Source organism: Corvus kubaryi, unplaced genomic scaffold, assembly GCF_017639235.1.
Source record: "Corvus kubaryi isolate FWS band 111438036 unplaced genomic scaffold, C.kubaryi_AGA036_p1.0 37036, whole genome shotgun sequence".
Taxonomy (NCBI): domain Eukaryota; kingdom Metazoa; phylum Chordata; class Aves; order Passeriformes; family Corvidae; genus Corvus; species Corvus kubaryi.
The window spans coordinates 305,668-321,499 of record NW_024581016.1 but is presented as its reverse complement, the minus strand read 5'-3'; the positions used below and the strand labels follow the sequence as shown (position 1 = coordinate 321,499).

The window sequence follows — 15,832 nt, the reverse complement described above, 5'->3', positions numbered from 1 at the left end:
TGGCTGGGCTGGGAGGGCTTTTCCAGCCTCAGGGATCCTGGGATTCCATGTATGATTTACCTGAGTGAAGGGCTGCTCTCCTGGTGTGCTGTTCCCTTCTCCTTAAGAATTTGGAGGAAAACTGTGACATCATTTTTGCCTGCTCCTGGTTCCCTCTATCAGGACAGATTCCTGTCTCCTGTGACCTTTTCACTACAGACTGGGCCAGCACGAGGCTTACAGGGAAATCTGGCAGTGGCACTGGTTAGAAAACCTCCCCAATGAAAAGGAATCAGCAGCTGTGCCCATGAATGTGGATCAGTGATTTCCAAAACAGAACCTCCCTTCCCAAAAAGCAGCATCTTGTTTTGGGCTTAATGTTTATCTTGGGAGACGCAGATCTTCAGGGCTGACTTTGTAAGGAAGAGGAACAATATCTTTACTCTGAAGTGATTTTTTGCATTTTTGGAGCCCTTTAATCTGCAGGGACTGTGGTGATGGGAGGTCAAAGCACAGATTTGTAGTTACAGCATTTGTCTGTTGGTTCTCCAAGTCCAGCCAGAGGAACAGAATTCATGGATTCACACTCCTGAGAACAAACCAAGTTAATTATTGTCATTTCCCCATCCTTTCCTGGCTTTACTGGATTGAAGCAAAGAATTGCCCAGAGCAGCTGGGGCTGCCCCTGGATCCCTGGCAGTGCCCAAGGCCAGGCTGGACATTGGGGCTTGGAGCAGCCTGGGACAGTGGGAGGTGTCCCTGCCATGGCAGGGGTGGCACTGGGTGGGCTTTAGGATCCCTCCCAACCCAAACATTCCATGATTCTGTGATCAGTGGAATTCAGTTCACCAAAACTCTTTGGCATCCATGAAAAACGAGCCAGACATTTATTTCCACCTGGAAAGAAACCCAGTTTTAATTCGTGTTTTTAATACAAAGACAAGAAAATCTCTGTACCTGTGCACCTCACAAAGAAAACCCCATACCAGAAAAGTCTCTCCTGCATGTTCTACTCAGATTTGGGCTTCTTTCCCAAATATTTCATACCCAAAAGCAGAGTGTTTGTCATGATTCAGAGCAGCCCATTCACACCCCAGCTGGCTGCCAAGGGAGCCACTAAAATGGTTCATTATTCAAAATGTCAGTGCTTCCTCCAAGGGGTTGGGGATTGGAAATCACTTTCAGACCAAGGTTGTCACATCTTTGAACAGTAGCTTCCCCAGGGAGAAGTAATTAAACACTTGGTTCACTTCTAATGAAGCATTGGGAGAACTGGGCCTGTTTCTCAGACCTCTGGTTTACTTGGTACCAAAGAAACAGCTCTGAAATCAGGCATTTATTCAACAGAAAGGAAACTTCTGGCTTTTGAGAGGGCCCAAAAATTCATTGTTTTGGCATAAAGTTGATATTTCTCCAGATCTGCTTCTTACTCCAAGCAAAGTTTCAGCTGCACTTTGTGAAGGGCTGTGACATCCCGTGTCTCAAGGGAGCCTTATCAATGTGCCTCTGCTTCCAACCTGATCCCAGCTTCCAACCTGCTCCCTTCCCAGCTTCAGACTCAGAGAGGAAACTGCCTTGACTGTCTGTATCTCCCTTGCTGGCTTTGTTCCATTTGGTTTTGTTTGGGTTTTGGTTGGTTTGGTTTGGTTTGTTTTTTTTTTTTTGTTGTTGTTATTTTAAAGTCAAATCCATCATTCCCCTTTCAGGAGCCCAGATCAGTTAAAGCAGCAATTGCTGGTATTCCATGGAAATAACGGTGATACACCTGGACCTTTCCAGTGGCATTGTCTGAGCTCCATTCAGGAAGCTAGAAATGCAGGAAATACTCCCTAAGTACTGACTTTATATGCAAAGAACTGAAAGAGTTACCTGGGGCCTGATGTTTCCATGAGGACAGTTTGTCTCCATGGGAAATATACTGGATTTGCTGAGGGGTGAGGGAAAGAATTCAACTGGGGAGTTTTGGTTGTGTGAAAATAGTTGAAATAGATAATTTTCAGAGCCAAACGTTTTCCACCTGTTTGAAATGAACTTTGCTTTTTGAAATGCATTGTATTTCGTGCAGAGAAGTAGCAAAAACTGGAAGAAAACATTCTGTGTTCCTGTCTCAGAAGAACTTGATTAGGCTCAGCTGAAAAAATAATGGCCTGCAGAAGAAAGGACGGAATTAATGTTCTGTCTAATTCAGAGTAGAAAACAAAAAGTGAGATTGTGGAATTGATAGAAAAATCCTCCCATCTACAGGGGAGGATCAAGGGAGGTTTGCAACAATGAAAGGACAAAACTGATGGAAGATGAGCTCTTAGTGACAACCTTTTCCTGGGCTTTTAAACATAAAGGAGAATAAAATCCACCCCTTTGGCTTGGCCCAGAAATCAGTGAAATCTGGGGATCTCCAGTGACCTTTGTGTATCCTGGCTCGAGCCCTTCAAATATTTAGGAGCAGTTTTTAACTGAAATGTCAAGAAGTAAAGAGGCCCTGCAGGCCCTTCTTGAGCAGGATCTCTTTGACCAGAAGGGTAAAGGTGAACCTTGGATTTAGGCCATCCATCATCTGAGGGAATCATTCCAAAGTGCCCCTCGGAGTGTCAGGTTCACGGCAGCTCTTCCCTAACTCCCTTTGGGATGTCTCTGCGTTTTCCTCACACCACATGAAGTCTTTTCCCCTGTTTTTCATTGCCAGCCATCCATGTGGGATTGGAATGACACAACCCAAGGGGTCGGGGACCTCCAGAGTGAGGTTGGGAATGGGCAGGCAGGGTGAGGGGGACTTTTAAGCTTGGCCACCAGGGAAGAGTTCACACTCAGGGATGGCCTTTGTTTTAATAAATAAAATAAAGGTGTTAAATGGAATGTTTGGAGTCACTGTGAGGTGAAGCTTTGCTGGGACTGTGCCATGTGAACGATAATTAAGTGACCGAACAGGCAGCAGTTCCTGTTCACTCAGTGCTGCTGTAGCTGCCACAGGCCTGAATCCCTCTGCAAACAGCTGTGAGTAAAGCCCAGGGTGCTGTTGTGTTTTGCAGGGTGTGCAGACCTGCACCTCCTGGACATGCTGACACCCACGGAGAGGAAGAGGCAGGGCTACATCCACGAGCTCATCGTCACCGAGGAGAACTACGTCAATGACCTGCAGCTGGTGACAGAGGTGAGGCAGCTCTGCAGGCTTGGGCCACTCTTGTCCCTCAACCAATTCAGTCCTTGCACTGTGCAGTTACTGCATTTCCCTGCTGGCTCTGCCTCCCTTGGGGGCTCTCTGTCCAATCCTCATTTGTGTGTGTTTATACAGATACAGCTGTGGGTGAGTGTGGGCGGGTGCAAACCGTGTCAGTCCCTTGTGTTACCATCAGCAAAATGCTGATGTTTGAGGTATCATTTTAGCAAACCCTTTTTGCTCCTCACTCTCAGTGTTTATTTCTCATGTACAAGTTCTGAAACTTAATCAAATGTTCTTAAATGAAGCACATTTTCCATGCTCGCAGTGGGGCTCAGTTATCACTTCCTGTGATTGGCTTTAGAGGTAGAAAAAAAAGGAATTAGTACAGACAACTATGGACAATTCGTTTGACAGAGAAGCAAAGCCCTTTTCTGAAGAAGAGTTCAAGACATGCAAACCTGAGACACTCAGAGAAATCAGAACTTCCATAAAAGAGTCCAAAGGAAAACCTATTTTCGGGTGCATTATCAAAGGAATTCTGGAGTCTTTTGCAGGAGACTTCTGGCTAAAATTCCCAGGTTTCAAACAGATTATCCAGATCAGAATTAACACCACCACCCCTACAAATTCAGAGTATTCCCTGTTAAAGCCCCTCCTAGCTGAGGGTCTCCTTATCCCACCCATTCCAGGGAACACGATGGCTGGCTGGGACAGGGAGTGTGCTGGAAGTGTGTCTGTACTTACCCTGTATGCTCTAAATGGCCTCATTTCTGCCTCCCCAGATCTTCCAGAAACCGCTGATGGAATCTGAGCTGGTCACAGAAAAAGAAGTTGCCATGATTTTTGTTAACTGGAAGGAGCTGATTATGTGCAATATAAAACTACTGAAGTAAGTTGGTTTTCCCCCCCATACTTAACAAAAACAGAATCCTGGGCCTCTCCCCCTGCTTCTCCTTTTAGCTGCATGAAAATATTTGCCACTTACACAAATCCTAACCAGAAAGGCCCCGTGTTTCTCCTTGTGGGAAAAAGCAAACCTTGGACAGCGTTTGCTGTGAGTTGTTGAGAAGAACCCAGCAGTTCTCTGCCATTTGCACTTTGTTCCTGTGCTCCAGAAGGCAAATCCTCCTCTCCCCTGAAGAGCAGGACTTGCCAAGGCTTCCCACAGGGCAGGACTTGCCCTGCCTCTGTCCCAGTGCAGCCCCAGCCGCAGTCCTGCTGTCTGTGAGTGCAAACCAAGGCACAAGAACCTCCCTCATGCCAAGCTGGCTGGGGCATTCCCTTAATGAGTGTGGGCTGGGACCTGGCTGTGCTGAACAGAGCCTGGTTCCCAAAGGATTCATGCCCAGAGCACCCTTCTCCAAAGGCTCCCAGCACCCAACTCATGCCAGGAAACCCAGTGCCAGGGAAACTGAGTGAGGGGAGCAAGAGCATTAATAAAGTTCTTCTCTTTCCCTACTGAGCTGCTAATTTTCACTGTACCTACAGGCATTTTACAGCTTTGTAGTATCTCCTTTTTTTTTTTGTAAAATGTATTTGAAAATGGCTCACAAGTTGAAAAGTTGTGGTGGTGACAGGACAAATGACAAAGAACCTTTCCTTAGGAAACCAGGTGAAAACCTGGGACTAGCTTTGAGGTTGAAGTGATGGGGGTTTTCCCTCCCTCCCTCACACATCAGTAGCTCTCTTTCTAAACTAATAGAAAAGGAAATTACCTTTTTCTATCACCTCTGATCTGACATTGCATTAATTTCAAACAGCAGCTGGGTGACCATGAGAGGGAAAGTTGTTGGCTGAGGGTGCAGCCTTGGTTATTGTATCCTTGCAGTAAATCTTGTGGCTGATGTATTTGTCATTCTCTGGGTTTCAATAATGAATAAGAACCCACCCCTTTATTCCATAACTGAGGAGTGGCTCTTTGTCCAACCCCCGTGCCCTGCTCCTGCTCAGGGCCCTGCGCGTGCGGAAGAAGATGTCCGGGGAGAAGATGCCGGTGAAGATGATCGGGGACATCCTGACAGCCCAGCTGCCCCACATGCAGCCCTACATCAGGTTCTGCAGCTGCCAGCTCAACGGGGCCGCCCTCATCCAGCAGAAGACGGATGAAGTGCCCGAGTTCAAGGAGTTTGTCAAGGTAAGAGAAGCAGCAACCCCTGGGAATTCTGTGCATCTTTTCACTCGGCCCATCTGCTGAACATGAGGCCCCACCTCGAGGGCTGTGTCCACTCCTCGGCCACTCACTTGAAAAAGGACCTGGAGGGGCTGGAGCATGTCCAGGGCAGGGAAGGGAGCTGGGAAGGGGCTGGAGCCCCAGGAGCGGCTGAGGGAGCTGGGAAAGGGGCTCAGGCTGGAGCAAAGGAGGCTCAGGGGGGACCTTGTGGCTCTGCACAAGTCCCTGACAGGAGGGGCAGTGAGGGGGGGTCGGGCTCTGCTGCCGTGTGCCAAGGGAAAGGAGGAGAGGAAATGCCTCAAATTGCACCAGGAAAGGCTCAGGGTGATGATGAGAAAATATTTTTCCCTCACAGGGTGGTCAGGAACTGGAATGAGCTGCCCAGGGAGTGCTGGAGTCACTATCTCTGCGAGTGTCCCAGAGGACTCTGGATGTGGCCCTTGGGGACAGGGTTTGGGGTGATGCTGGGGAGGCACTGGATGATCCTGAAGGGCTCTTCCAGCCCTGATGATTCTGGGATTCTTGTCCAGACAAGGCAGGTGAAGAAGTGTTGTAAAAACCACAAGGAATTCTCCTCCTGATGTTGTGATCTCAGGGCAGATTTAGCTGAGGATTGGTGCTCATTTACTGCCTTCCCTTTTCCTTTCTTGGAGGAGCTCCTTTTTCAGGGTTTGAACCACCTGACTAACCAGATTTTACCTCTCTAATGTTTCAGAGGTTAGCAATGGATCCTCGCTGTAAAGGAATGCCACTATCAAGTTTTCTACTAAAGCCTATGCAACGGGTAACCAGATACCCACTAATAATTAAAAATGTACGTTCCTTTGCACACGTGATGGGTTTGGTGCTGCTTTGCTTATACCTTAATTACGAGGTTGTTTCCTTATTTGTGTCAGGCTTTGTCACTGTGAGATTTCTGATGTGCTGGGGAATGTGGGGTGTCCTTTAATACTCGATTCCAGTATAGAAAGTGGGATAATTCCTTGGGCTTTAGCAAAACAACTTGGTGTTTCCATTAAAAAAGGGTGTAAAACTTGCACCCAAAGAACCAGAAGGCAGCGGGTGCTGAATGAAAACTTAGAATTCAGAGAACAGAAGCAACAAGTCAACCTTGTGCTCATATTTGGCTTTCCCCACAGTGCCATTCCCTCCCCACAGGCTGGGAGGTGATGCTGAGCCTGGATTGCTGCAGGTTCCCCCCCTCCCTGTGCAGCTGATGGTGCTGGAGAACTTCCAGCCCTTTCCTAACTTCCATTTGTTGCTTAACACTTCCCATCCCAAATGACGCCACGGAACTTGGCCCAAGGCTTTCACAGGGAATTACAAACTGGATGTTGGCATTTCAGGGATTCCTTCAGCAGTCGTGGCTGTGCTTCTGTATTTGGCTGCAATGTGTGTGCTTCTGTCCGAGGAGCCAGCAGTGTCCTGGTACAAAGGCTGTGCAGGCAGGCCTGCAATCCAGCTGTTCCCACAAAGTGTTTGTCTCCCATTTTTCATGTCTTTCAAGGAGGAAAATGAATGTGGGACATATTGGCTGGAAATAAAGCCCTAGAATGGAAGTGTGGGGCTGAGAGAGCGAATGCAGCTGAGCTGTGGTGACAGAAGCCTCGTGCTGGGTTTCTTTGTGTGTAGATAATAGAGAACACCCCCGAGAACCACCCTGACCACAGCCACCTGAAGCATGCCCTGGAGAAGGCGGAGGAGCTGTGCTCGCAGGTGAACGAGGGCGTGCGGGAGAAGGAGAACTCGGACAGGCTGGAGTGGATCCAGGCCCACGTGCAGTGCGAGGGCCTCTCCGAGGTAACGGGGGCTCGCTCGGGACCAGCCACGGCTCGCTCATGGCACCGCAGCACAGGGCACACGGGCACCAGTCAACCCCACAGTCCCAGTCCCTGCTCCCACCTGTCCTCGGCTCCCTTCCCTCCTGCACGTCATCCTGGTTGCTGCTCGTGTTCCTGCCCCCTCGGGGTAAATCCTGCTTGGTTGCCTGGCTCCGGACCAGTCCCGGGTTCAATGCTGCAGTTTGGAACCACAGCTTCCCAGTTTCCCAGTTCTTTATGGTACACTGGTTACGGGACTGCTGTATCCCACCCCAAAGCTGCACCTGACCACTTTGGAGTGCTTAAAAAACCAAATATTTAGAAATATTTTCTGTGATAAAGCTTTGTATACAATTGAAAACTCAAGAATACTGCTCAAGTCTCTGGAGACTTTACAGAGAGAATCCCTGCCTCCCATTCCATGTTATTTTTTATGGTTATGTGATAAGTTTCTAGAAATACTGTGTTTGTATGTCCTGCAAAAGGAGGGAGGATATTCTGATGGCCTTCCTGTTGGTGGAGGTAACAGAGGCAGACAGATCACAAGTTGATTTTCAGAGTTTTCAGTTCTAAAAGGTAAAAAAATAACAAGTACTGGTTGGTTCATAAAGTAGAAAAATTGCATTTCACCTCAGGAAGTCTGACTGTCCTGGGAGAAGGACGTGTGTGACAATGTCAGCACAGTCAGCTGTCTGCCAGCCACTGCCTGAAGGAAAGGGGCTGCTTCTATCTTCTGTAGGTGCTGCCTGGCCCCAGAACAGCAAATCCATACCCTGAAAGAGCCTGTGGTGCTTGCTGCCACCGCAACACCAGCAGCAGCCTCCAGCCCATGGCAGGGAACAGTCCAGCCTCTCCCTGTTGTCTGTCCGAGGGGTTTCCAGCCTGCCAAAGGAGCCACTCCAGATCCAGCTGCCCAGGGTGGTGAGAGCTGTGCCATTCCCTGGTGAAAATAAACCTGAAAATGGCACTTTAGGCAAGGGCAAGACTCTGCTCATGCCTAACAAGGCCGGCTGAATCTGGGATTGTGCCAGTCCCAGTGGTCAGCAGCTCTAACTGGGGGTATTGTGGCCATCTGGAATCCTTTGGGGTATTTCAAGGGGTGAAATTCAAACACAATTCAGAATCCAGCCCTTAAGGAAGCTCAGCCTGTGGAGAGGCCGTTTGCAGAGCTGCTGCTAATCCAGGACAGGTCCCCGTGGCCCAGTCCCACTCCTGGAGGTGCATGTGCGTGGCAAGGGGGCACAGATGCTTTTGGCTTCCCCCTGCCTGCCCAGCCGTGCCCCTGTGACTGATGGGCTGCCTTCAAGGGGACTCTCACGGAGCCTTCTGTGACTTGCACCGCTTGTCATGCTCGGGGCATCGCTCGTCATCCCTGTGACACAGACTGGAACCAGGACTCAAAACTGTATTTGGTCTCTTGCAGGGCAGCCCCGATTGTTTCACTTTATACAGTGCGTTGTTGTTCTTCTTCTACTTTTCGCAGCAACTCGTTTTTAATTCAGTTACAAACTGCTTGGGACCACGCAAGTTCCTGCACAGTGGGAAGCTCTATAAAGCCAAGAGTAACAAGGAGCTGTATGGTTTTCTCTTCAACGACTTCCTCCTCCTCACTCAGATCATAAAACCTCTCGGCTCTTCCGGCACAGACAAGGTCTTCAGCCCCAAGTCCAACCTGCAATACAAAATGTACAAAACTGTAAGTGCTGCTCCGACACGGGGATGGGGACAGGGCTCAGTAGCTCCATGCTGGGGGCGTGGGCAAGAGCCTTCCTAGAGAAGAGGTTTGAAAGCTTTGGGGTTCAGAGACTGATGGCAGGAAAGGTGGCTGTGTGATCCAGTGAGATAAGAAAAGATGCTTTTGAAGTTTTGTTTGAACGAAACTCTTCCATGAGGGCTTGAGGCAGCGGAGGGAGAGCGGTGTTTGCTGCTCTCGGGGAGAAGGAGACAATGCTGTGCTTGGCTCTCTCCAGGAGTGTTTCCAGGCTCTGCAGGCACCTCTATCTTTGTCAACTTTTAAAATTTTCTGAAGAAAGCTGGGAGGCAGAAGAGGGGAGATACTTGGGGCATGCAATAAACCTGCTGTGAGCTGATGTGTGCTGAATGCTCCCATTCAGACTCTGCAGTACAATTCCAGCTTTGCTGATGTTTTACAGCCCATTTTCCTAAATGAGGTACTGGTAAAATTACCCACAGACCCTTCTGGAGATGAGCCCATCTTCCACATCTCCCACATTGACAGAGTCTACACACTCCGGGCCGAAAGCATTAATGAAAGGTAAGTGCCTTCGTGAGCCCTTGAAAAGTTTGGTGCAAAGGTAGGATGGGAATGGTTATGATGGAAACTTGCAGAGCACTCTCCAAGCTGGTCATTTTACAAGACTGGAAAATTCCTTTTTGAGAATATGGTGATCTGAAAAGGAGGGAGAAATAATGATGTTTCCTGAATTCCAGCTAGAAATGGCTGAGGGTGGATATTTAGGCTGCATTTCACATTTTATGGTAATGTGAGGAAGCCAAAAGATGCAATTCTATCTTCTGCTGTTACCAGCTGTTTGTCTGTGCAGTGAAAGCATTTGTGTGGCTGGATGTTGAAGGAGATCAAGGAAGATCAAGTGAAATTTGAAGCAGAACCTACCAAACTAAACCACGTTAGTTTTACCCAATTCAGTTCAGACTGGAAAAGTCAAAGGGAAGACACCCTTAAATCTTCAGCTGGAGGTTTTTGTCTCTGGCAAGGTTACAGAGAGAAAACTACACTGACTTACACTGTAAAGGCTTCTCTTTGCAAATGTAAGGTCTTGGAAGAGAACTTTTCCTAAAAACTGAAAGCTGAATGTGCATCAAACCCCTCCCCCTACTGCAGATACCGTGTTGTCCCAGCTGGGAACTGTAGGACCCTCCAATTTCTGATACACAAAATGTATAAAACATCTTGAGGTGTGTCTGCCCCATCCTGGGAAGTGTCCAAGGCCAGGCTGGACACTGGGGCTTGGAGCAGCCTGGGACAGTGGGAGGTGTCCCTGCCATGGCAGGGGTGGCACTGGATGGGCTTTAGGATCCCTCCCAACCCAAACCATGAATGTCCTGTGGAGCAGCAGCTCTTCATTTGGGGTTCAGAAATGGATCCACAGCTTCCAGATTCTCCCTTGTTTCCTTGACTCAGGTCTCAGGCTCCCTTGTATGTCACAGCAGTTCTTCTAAGCCCTCGAGGTCACTTAGTAGCCCATCTGCCACCCTTTTCCCCTGTCAGCCTTCCCCCTCAGTCTCCTTCAGGCACGGGCTGGGATTGCTGGGGTCAGGAGCTGGACTCAGTGATCCATGTGGGTCCCTTCCAACTCAGGAGACTGTGTGATTCTTAAGCATGAAATGATTTCCCAGAAGGGCCCATTCACCACCTGTGGACTCCCCAAGTTATGCTTTTAATGTCCCAAGAGTCAGAAGAATTTGGTAGGAAGTCTCAGGGACCAAGGACAGTGGCCACCTCAGCAACCCCAGTGCCTTGTACCTCCTGGCTCCTAGGAGTCAGTTTATTGCGGGAAGCAAAGGGCTGGATGAAAGCAAATCTGTTCTTTAGACATTTTGTTTTCTCATCAAGCGTCTCCTGCTCATGGTTCTCTTGAGCTTTCTTTGTGTGGTGGGATTTGCTGCCTGGGATGGTTACATCCTGCAGGTGCTGTGAATTCCAGTAAGATCCCTTTCAGGCAGACAGCTGTGGGATGGGGCCAGAGCCTTGCCTGTGAAGGAGGGACAGCTTTAGTTTTGTCTGCTGTGCTCCAGCAGGGAAAAATGGAAATGGCATTTTGCAACTTTTTTTTTCTCCTTTCCTTCCAAAGGACTGCCTGGGTTCAGAAGATCAAAGCTGCTTCAGAACTTTACATAGAGACTGAAAAGAAGAAGAGGGAAAAGGCCTACCTAGGTACAGCACAGGATGTGGGGGGGTCTCATCTTTTGAGGGAAAGTCCATGGGCAGGAAGATCCGTTGGTGACGTTTCTCTCTGCTCTTCTGTTCCACCACAGTTCGCTCTCAGAGAGCAACAGGCATCGGGAGGCTGATGGTGAATGTTGTTGAAGGCATTGAACTAAAACCTTGCAGGTCCCATGGTGAGTGCCTTGGCTTTCTTTGCTCCATCGAGAAGACATTCCCGTTTGCCAGCCTAACTCTGCAGGGGTTCTGTCCCAGACATGATTTTGTTAATGATGTGGGTTTAATTAAGGTAAAATAGGTGGAAGTGAATTTGTGCAGCTCAGCTGTGGTCCTGCAGTTGTCCTGCATGAGGCTTTTGTTTCAGACTGACTGAGTTTCCACCAAAGCAGCCATAAAGTCCTGCAGGGAAGAGTGGAGGGTGCTCAGCACCCAGCAGAGCAGAGTATTCACTGTGATGTTAGTGTAGCCCATTACAAAGGCAGTGAAGCAGAGCCTGGGATGGGGCCAGAGCCCTGGTCTGGCCAAGGTCTTTCCCAGCTCAGTTGGCTGTCGGAGTAGAAGGAAGCTCAGGAGCAGGATCACACAGCTAAAAAAGCCCCACTCGTTTCTGTTTGTTCCTATCTTCCCAGGAAAGAGTAACCCCTACTGCGAGGTGACCATGGGCTCCCAGTGCCACATCACCAAGACCATCCAGGACACCCTCAATCCCAAGTGGAATTCCAACTGCCAGTTCTTCATCAAGGACCTGGAGCAGGACGTGCTGTGCATCACGGTGTTTGAGCGGGACCAGTTCTCCCCAGATGGTGCGTATGGGGCTGCCCCTGCCAAGGGCGCTTGCAAAGCTCTGTTCTGAGGAGGTGCAGTCCTGCTGAGGGAAATCAGAGGGAATGGGCTGGGCTGGGAGATGATCTTTAAAGACACCCCAGATTTGACCTGCTTTGCATATTTGGGAGTCAACTTACCCTTGCTCCACCCCAGTATCAGCACAAAAAGAGTCCAGCTCCCTCTGGGTTTTGAGAGTTCCTTTTCTTGTGCGATTGACAACAACTAAAGTGTGGTTTGTAATCCTGCTAAGACTCCAGAAAGCTCTGGATGCTGCTTGCACATGGATGGGTTCCTGCAGGAGGAAGAGAAATGCCTTCCTGTTATATAAAATGAGCCCAGGATTCCAAACCCAATAGAATCATGGAACGGTTTTGGGTGGGAAGGGACCTTAAGGATCATCCAGTTCCAACCCCTTCCATGGGCAGGGACACCTTCCACTATCCCAGGCTGCTCCAAGCCCCATCCAGAGTGGCCTTGAACACTTGCAGGGATGGGGAGTCCACAGCCTCTCTCATTCTTATTTCATGAGCTGGAATAAACATGTGGAGCATCACAGGGTGTATTCTGGAGTCGTGATCTCTCAGGCAGTGTTTGGATGGGACTGGTACTGGCCCGTTGACCTTGTTGCTGGGCTGATGCCCTGCTTGGCTCTGTCATCTCCAGAGGCTTCACACTCAGGTTTAACTGTTCAGCAACTTTTGGTCTTCTTCTAACATATCATAAAATCAAGAAGTCCCTGAACCAAGGCATCTGTGAATTCTGTAGTTGGATTTTCCACTTATGGCCCCATTTTTAATGCTGCTGCTGTTTAACATGGTCTGGCTAAATCCCCTTCTATGCAGCTTGGCAGCCTTTGGCCCTCTTCAAGTGCACGAGTAGAGTTGGACTGAAGACTTGTTTTCTCTTCTGTTGTGTGTGGGTGGAAGTTCAGGTCCTTCTGCAGACTCTGCCTTCCCTTTCCTGAGCACACTGTGTTTTTGCATTCCAGACTTTTTGGGCAGGACAGAGATCCGTGTGGCAGACATCAAGAAGGATCAGGGTTCCAAGGGACCAGTTACAAAGTGTCTCCTTCTGCACGAAGTCCCCACAGGAGAGATCGTGGTGCGCCTGGACCTGCAGTTGTTTGATGAGCCTTAGGAGAGAGGGGTGGATGTCGGAATTCAGCCGGAGTTCACTGCAGGAGGTGTCTGCAGAAGCTGTCACCGAGTCCTTGCTGGTGTAGCATGAAACTACTGCTCGCCCTTCACACGTCAGAGGGTTATCAAAGCAAACAGGAACATCTTTGTGCCTTGATAATTCTCACTGAACACATGAATCCCAATTTAGTGAGGAGATCTCCCTCAATCTCTCTGTGTGGAACTTGGCGTTGGTTCCCTGGGCTGGTGAAACAACCCTGTAGTTCCTTGTGCTGCAGTTGGGATGGCTGGCAAACCACAGAGGTGGCTGTTGCCCTGCTCTTTAATTTCCATGGAGAAGGCAGTGTGGGTGTGTTTTGGAGGATTTCTGCAGGGTTTTCCCCCTTGAGGAGTTCTGTGCCTATTGCTCAGCAGAGTGGGGTGTAAATGTGACGTGAATGGAAGGAGCGGTTTCACAGCAAGAAGATCTTTGAAGATCTTCATGATGGTACTGAAAAGACTTAGAAAATAAATAGTCTATATCTATAAACAGAGAAGATTCTATGAACATCCCACTTCATACTCGTGTTGCCCCTGAAAATAAAAGATGTCCAGACCTTCTGCACAGAGATGAATTGCACTCCAGAAGAGTCCACCCCACTTCCCTTTGGAAGTCCCTGTTGTCCAGAGGACTGGAAGTGCTGGGACAGGAAGCCAAGGGTGAGGCACAGAGCCCTGCTGGATGTCATGTGTACCTCTTGGTACTCCTTTACTGCTGCTGCTCCCAGGGGTGATCGTCACCTGCAGTGGGGGAGAAGAAACAATCACGGCTCCAGCTCGGGAAGCGAATTTCCAGCCTGCAGAGCCTGGTTTGCAAAGCAGTCCGTGGTGCCCGGCTATGGAGCTGTGCCGGGGTTCGGGGCAGCCACGTCCTGCAGCTCCCGCAGGGCGGGTGCTGGGTGTGACCAGAGAGCTCGTGGTGGTGCAGCGTGGGGAACCCAAAGCCAGCGGGGGAATGCCAGGGCTCTCCATCCCTTCCACTCCATGGATACGCACGTCCAGGCCCACATCCCCGTCTGGCAAAGCTCCCGGCTTCAGGCGGGCACTGACGTCTGCTTTCCCTCAGGCACCGTGAGAGTGCTTTGCTGAGTCTGGACTCGGGGGAAGAAAGACCCCTGAGAGTCAAATTCCTCTTTGTTCTGCTGGGATTCCTTTTGTTCATGCCCTGCCACGCATCCACTGGTATTTTTGTAAGGACTTCATTCCGGATGGGAGGTGCCAGCCCGTGTCATTCGCATGTGAACGTTCTCGTGGAGCTGTTGTTAGGTTTTGGTGTTCCTTGCATGTCCTTTCAGTACTGGTTCCCACCTCTCCTGTGTCGGCGGTGTTCTCTAGCACTCCAAGTCTTATTGGTTTCCATTAGGAAATTAGGATATATCCATAACAGGTAGGTAGGTCAGTATGGTAATAAGTGTAAACTGTGCTGGGAAGTGTCTGTGTATTATAATTTCCTAAAAGACCACTGTAATGTTTCAAGCAATGGGAAGGAAAAAAATTGTGTGTTGGAGGGACAACAAAGTTTACATTTCATACTTTTCAGAATCGCTTTATTATTTATTTATTGAAGATAGTGTAGAATTTTGTATCAGAAATGACAGACATACTTATGTATTTTTTGAAACAAAACAGAGATACACACTTTAGTTAGAAACTTTCAACTGACCACGTTTTAGAGGGAGTGTGACTTCCTAGGCATGCATTTGTTTACTACTAACTGGCTGAAAACACGGTTAAGAGAACTTTAAGTTTCTATTTTTCAATGTTGTTAAGAAAATTGTTTCAATTAATATATGTAAATAGTACTAAACCCATGCCTTCCTAATTCCATATCAAAACATTTTATTAAATATAGTGTATATGAAATACACATTGTTGTGGTAGGCTAAAGAAAGTGATAAAATCTATTACTGGAGTACCATTAAATGTCATTGTCTAACCTTTTATTGCTGTCCTAATTTTACTCAGTAGCTGCCAACAGGGTGAACATTCACTTCAGTGTTTCACAAGTAGCATCACTTTTTTGATAGTATCATTTCCTCAGCATCAATGACAGTGACACCTGAGTTGGCCAACAGGACAAAAAAGTCTCGTGGCTGGAATGCAGGAACCTTGGGGAGGGTTTTGGAGGGAGCCCCAAGGAGCTGCACCTGCCTGAGGCTCATCTGGTGCTGCAACTGGGGGAGCCTTCACTCAGGGGCCCCTCTCAGATTGCAACCCTTGTCATGGACATCAGAGCATCCCAGAATGCCAGAATGGGTTGGGTTGGAAGGGACCTCAAAGCCCACCCAGTGCCACCCCTGCCATGGCAGGGACACCTCCCACTGCTCCAAGCCCCAATGTCCAGCCTGGCCTTGGGCACTGCCAGGGAATTGTTGTACCAGCCTGTACGATTGCACCATTTGGAGAATTGTGACAGAACAAGAACCTTCCCAGCCCCATGGCTTGGGATTTCCCACTTCCCCTCGATGCACAGCAGTGTTTAACTCCCATCAGTGCCAGCAGGAGTTACTCAAACACATTGATGAGGAAAGGCTGGAGTTTGGCTCACAGATATCCAATGAATCCCTCATAATGGGTCCAGTCCTAAAGGGGAAGCTCATCCTGTCCCTGTGCATCGAGGACAGGATGTGTCCATGCCCCGGTGACAGCGTTGCTGTTTGCTCACTTGCCCTTGGAGCTCCATGGCACATTGGCACTGTTGGCTTCCCAGATGGAGCTGTGCTTCCTGGAATCCCAGAATCCCAGAATCCCTGAGGCTGGAAAAGCCCTCCCAGCCCAGCC

The 15,832-nt window shown here is 48.9% G+C and overlaps 1 protein-coding gene across 1 annotated transcript in view; it reads left to right on the top strand.

The window, feature by feature from the left end:
* The window catches only part of ITSN1 (intersectin 1), a gene marked incomplete at its 5' end in the record, with an annotated part of 73,002 nt that extends 58,010 nt beyond the window's left edge, over positions 1–14,992 (top strand). The window contains 11 exons of the mRNA XM_042020653.1: positions 2,981–3,127; positions 3,919–4,025; positions 5,087–5,270; positions 6,022–6,120; positions 6,939–7,106; positions 8,610–8,822; positions 9,280–9,401; positions 10,960–11,042; positions 11,144–11,227; positions 11,681–11,854; positions 12,865–14,992. Coding sequence (XP_041876587.1) covers positions 2,981–3,127; positions 3,919–4,025; positions 5,087–5,270; positions 6,022–6,120; positions 6,939–7,106; positions 8,610–8,822; positions 9,280–9,401; positions 10,960–11,042; positions 11,144–11,227; positions 11,681–11,854; positions 12,865–13,013 — 1,530 coding nt within the window. The remainder of the gene's footprint in view (positions 1–2,980; positions 3,128–3,918; positions 4,026–5,086; positions 5,271–6,021; positions 6,121–6,938; positions 7,107–8,609; positions 8,823–9,279; positions 9,402–10,959; positions 11,043–11,143; positions 11,228–11,680; positions 11,855–12,864) is intronic.
* Between the last annotated feature and the right edge of the window lie 840 nt (positions 14,993–15,832).